Source organism: Sprattus sprattus, assembly GCF_963457725.1.
Source record: "Sprattus sprattus genome assembly, chromosome: 13".
NCBI classification, from domain to species: Eukaryota; Metazoa; Chordata; class Actinopteri; order Clupeiformes; family Clupeidae; genus Sprattus; species Sprattus sprattus.
In genome coordinates, this window is record NC_137911.1 from 7,904,675 (window position 1) to 7,908,017 (window position 3,343).

The following is a 3,343-nucleotide window of genomic DNA, read 5'->3' on the forward strand; positions in this document are numbered from 1 at the left end:
CTACGTCATGATATAATTAAAGTAAACTACCTCGAACCCCATGCATTTTGGGCCTACCTTAAAGCAGGTCGTGACAATTTTTTTTTAACGATGGACACCAACTTTTCCCTGAGGTAAAATACTGAGTAAATTTGACACTGAAAAAAAGTGTTCAAATGACTTGCCCTCCCCATCATCTAACCTGCAGAGTTATTTCTGCGTTATGGCAATCGATACGAATGATCTCAAGTGTCACCTCCCAGCGGGCCAGAGAGCTGTGTCCGTGAACCTCGCCCCACAGCCGGGCATCAGTCAACTAGTACACCGTGTCCTCTGCGGAACGCACATCAAGGCATGGGCCTTCCCCGCCGAGCCAGACACAATAAGATAGAGTAGTTATTTTGCCGTGCAGATTGCCATTATGGGCCATAGACTACAGGAATAAATTCAGTGTAGGTGGTCTTAAGGTTGCAGGGAAGGCTGCCTCTCCAAGGGCGTGGTCCATCGAGGTCCGTGTAACACTATGAAGTCCGATAATGCTCTATACGTATAATTAGCCAAACGTTTGTATAAGTCACTTTATACAATTAAAGGACTGAATGTATTTAGTGTTTGTTGATAGCCAAATAGAAATTATGGGAGCTCTGGGAGATAATACGTTTTTAATACCATGGCCGCCAGGTGAATAAGGCGAATAGACTGCTTGCCCAGGCCTGCAGATGTGACAGGCCAGGAAATAATAAACTCCTTGACGTTGGCTTCTTCATTTGGCAAGGTCATTGTTTAGTAATTAGAATGTTTGCGATCTTATTGATGACATTATGCAACAATGCCAATTTGTAGGTGTTTTTACAACCCAAAAGGCTCTGTACCCTTGGTTGGCTAGGTGTGTTGGACGCGGGCCAGATGTGATCCAGAGTGCCCGGCGGTGAGTGAGTTCGAGACTACATCGGACACCCAGGACACACTATGACGTGATTTCCTGGTGGCGGTGGTGGGCGCGTGGTACTGCAGTTTCGTGGAGCGGAGATTGCGAGAGGAGATCCCGACATGGGCTGCGTCGCGGCGACATGAGCCTGTCCTCTGGATCACTTGCACATGCCTGAATCCACTCGCAGTTACTGAAGATCTGAGCCAGGGCTGCTTATTGTTTTCCCGAGCATAACGATAATAGTTCAATTAACGCTGCCGACAATTTTACTGCGTCGGGTGTGAGAGGGTCCAGCAATATCAGCGAGCATGGCGGAAAGAAGTGGCCGGCTGAGCTTCGGGAGCGGGGCACTAAATCGACCCGTTCCGATGAACCTGTTCGCAACTTGGGAAATAGACGGATCTTCTCCAAGTTGCATCCCAAGGTAAGACAAATGCAGCTATTGACTTCACAGTGGGTGACTCGCTAATGCACCATTGCGACGCAGTTTGGAATGCCAAGTTATTTAGGGTCTGTGTGTGTAATTTAGCGGACGGCCCTTACTAAACCATTGCGTTGCCTTTGGCATGCGGCCACTGGCTCTTTAAACTCGCTTTCTTAACAGTCCTTAAAATATTGCAATGTGTTGCAAAATTAAATGAAACATATCTGTCTGCAGTAACTGCAGAAATGTTTTGCACTGCAGCGATTGAGTTCAAAGGTGAATTGTGAAACTCAAGCTCTCAGACGGGCTGTCACACTTCCTAGTCAACTGTGTTATTCTGCCGTGGGTTGTTTTCTGTCCTGGTCACAAATAAACTCAGTCGCCGCCATGCACACCGACGGTGCAGGCGGGGGTTGTTCGTACATGTCGGTGCATACATTCCGTAGTTGTGAAGCTGTGTTCTTTACCAACCTGGCTGTCTCTCATCAGACGAGCATGGCCGAACACCAGTTTTATATCACTTTAAATGTCTTAGTTTCATCGACAGCTAGTAAGTGCTCTCCTGACTGTGTTGGTTTTGATAATCAGCTAGTGTCTGTATTTAAACACCCCTTGTGTTTGGAATCGTGCCCCCTACCTTGAGCAGAAGTGGCCCGTTGTGCACATCGCCACGGTCGCCCAGTTCTACAGACACTGATGCAATAGGTGGTGGAAATCAGTTCACCGCTATTTGATTCTATTATACTCCATTGTTTTCTGTTCTCCTGGACTGAATTATATTCTTATTCGCGATGTATGGTGCCTCGCCGTTTGTGGAGGCATTATACTCGTTTTGGTTACAAAGCAGCCAAACAGAGGCAGATTCCTTAGCCTCCCACTGACTCCTGCGGCTGCCACAGAAATGCCATGTGGCGGTCAGGGGGGGCTTGACCTGAATGCAAATAAACCCACTGGCTGCATGCTGGAGCACTGTCAGTCCATCATTCACTAGGAGACATACAGGGTCTGCTGCCTTTTCTGAAAAGTTTCGTTCTGGCCACCTCTCACTCTTTTCCACTCTGTCTTTCATTCTGTATTGGCTATTGATTCTGGTCGAAGAGGTCAACCTCTCAGTTAAAGCTTTGCAGGTGTCAACTGCCCATTATAATTCTTACATGCTAAGCATACATCCATGCTCACAAATACACACACCTGAGCCTATCCTGCCTACCCATGTTAACATTCAACCCCCACCAGGTGTGTGTGTGTTTGTGTGTTTGTTTGAGTGAGGAGTGTGAGGACAGACAGAGAATCCGACTTGAACACTCTTCTTAATAACTATTGCCGTGTTCTCTGGGTCATCCGCTTAATTGAATGTCCCTCTCAGTGAAGGCAAGCTTCCAGACCTCAGACCAAATCCACCAGACCCCAAGCCTCCATCACTCACTCACACCATCACCTCTAAAGTCTTCCTTTTCAGCTTTAAAAGAGCTGACTTGAAAACACTCAGTTTTTCTCTCATTATGCCAGAATCTGTGACATTATTGTCGAAGCACTCCCTCTCTTTTTCCCACTCTATCAGGACCTTTACAGAACTAATTTTTCATAGCTGACAGTCATCATAGAAACTACATTGACTTATGCACTTACAATGCAGAGGGGGAAATTGACTATAGACAGGCACAGATTGAACTCCCTGCAGCCTGAGAGACAGAGAAACAGACAGAGAGAGAAAGAAAGAGAGCTTGCCTGCCCGGATTAAGGTGTAATGTTCACACTGCTGTGTGCCCGACTGAGCAGTGCCATGCAGGAAAGTGTCTTAAAATGACGGACACATTTGGGCTTTGGATCGCCCAAGAACTGGGTCAGGAGCGGACTGTGTCTGAACTGTAGATGACCTACTTCTTTCCACCCTCAGTGAGTGAGTGAGTGAGTAAGTGAGAAAAGAGGGAGAGAAAGACAGAGGGAGTGAGCTGGTTTTATTAGGACTATTTTTTTTCTCCCCTGGAAGTTCTTTTTGGGGCGTTTGG

General features: G+C 46.9%; 1 protein-coding gene across 5 annotated transcripts in view; it reads left to right on the forward strand.

Annotated features, from left to right (window-relative positions):
- The first annotated feature begins 1,158 nt into the window (after window positions 1–1,158).
- pacs2 (phosphofurin acidic cluster sorting protein 2) overlaps window positions 1,159–3,343 on the forward strand; it is a 59,880-nt gene continuing 57,695 nt past the window's right edge. For all 5 annotated transcript variants that reach the window (XM_080850627.1, XM_080850629.1, XM_080850628.1 and 2 more), the window contains exon 1: window positions 1,159–1,334. In XM_080850627.1, the coding sequence (XP_080706753.1) occupies window positions 1,219–1,334 (116 nt within the window). In that variant the 5' untranslated portion in view covers window positions 1,159–1,218. The remainder of the gene's footprint in view (window positions 1,335–3,343) is intronic.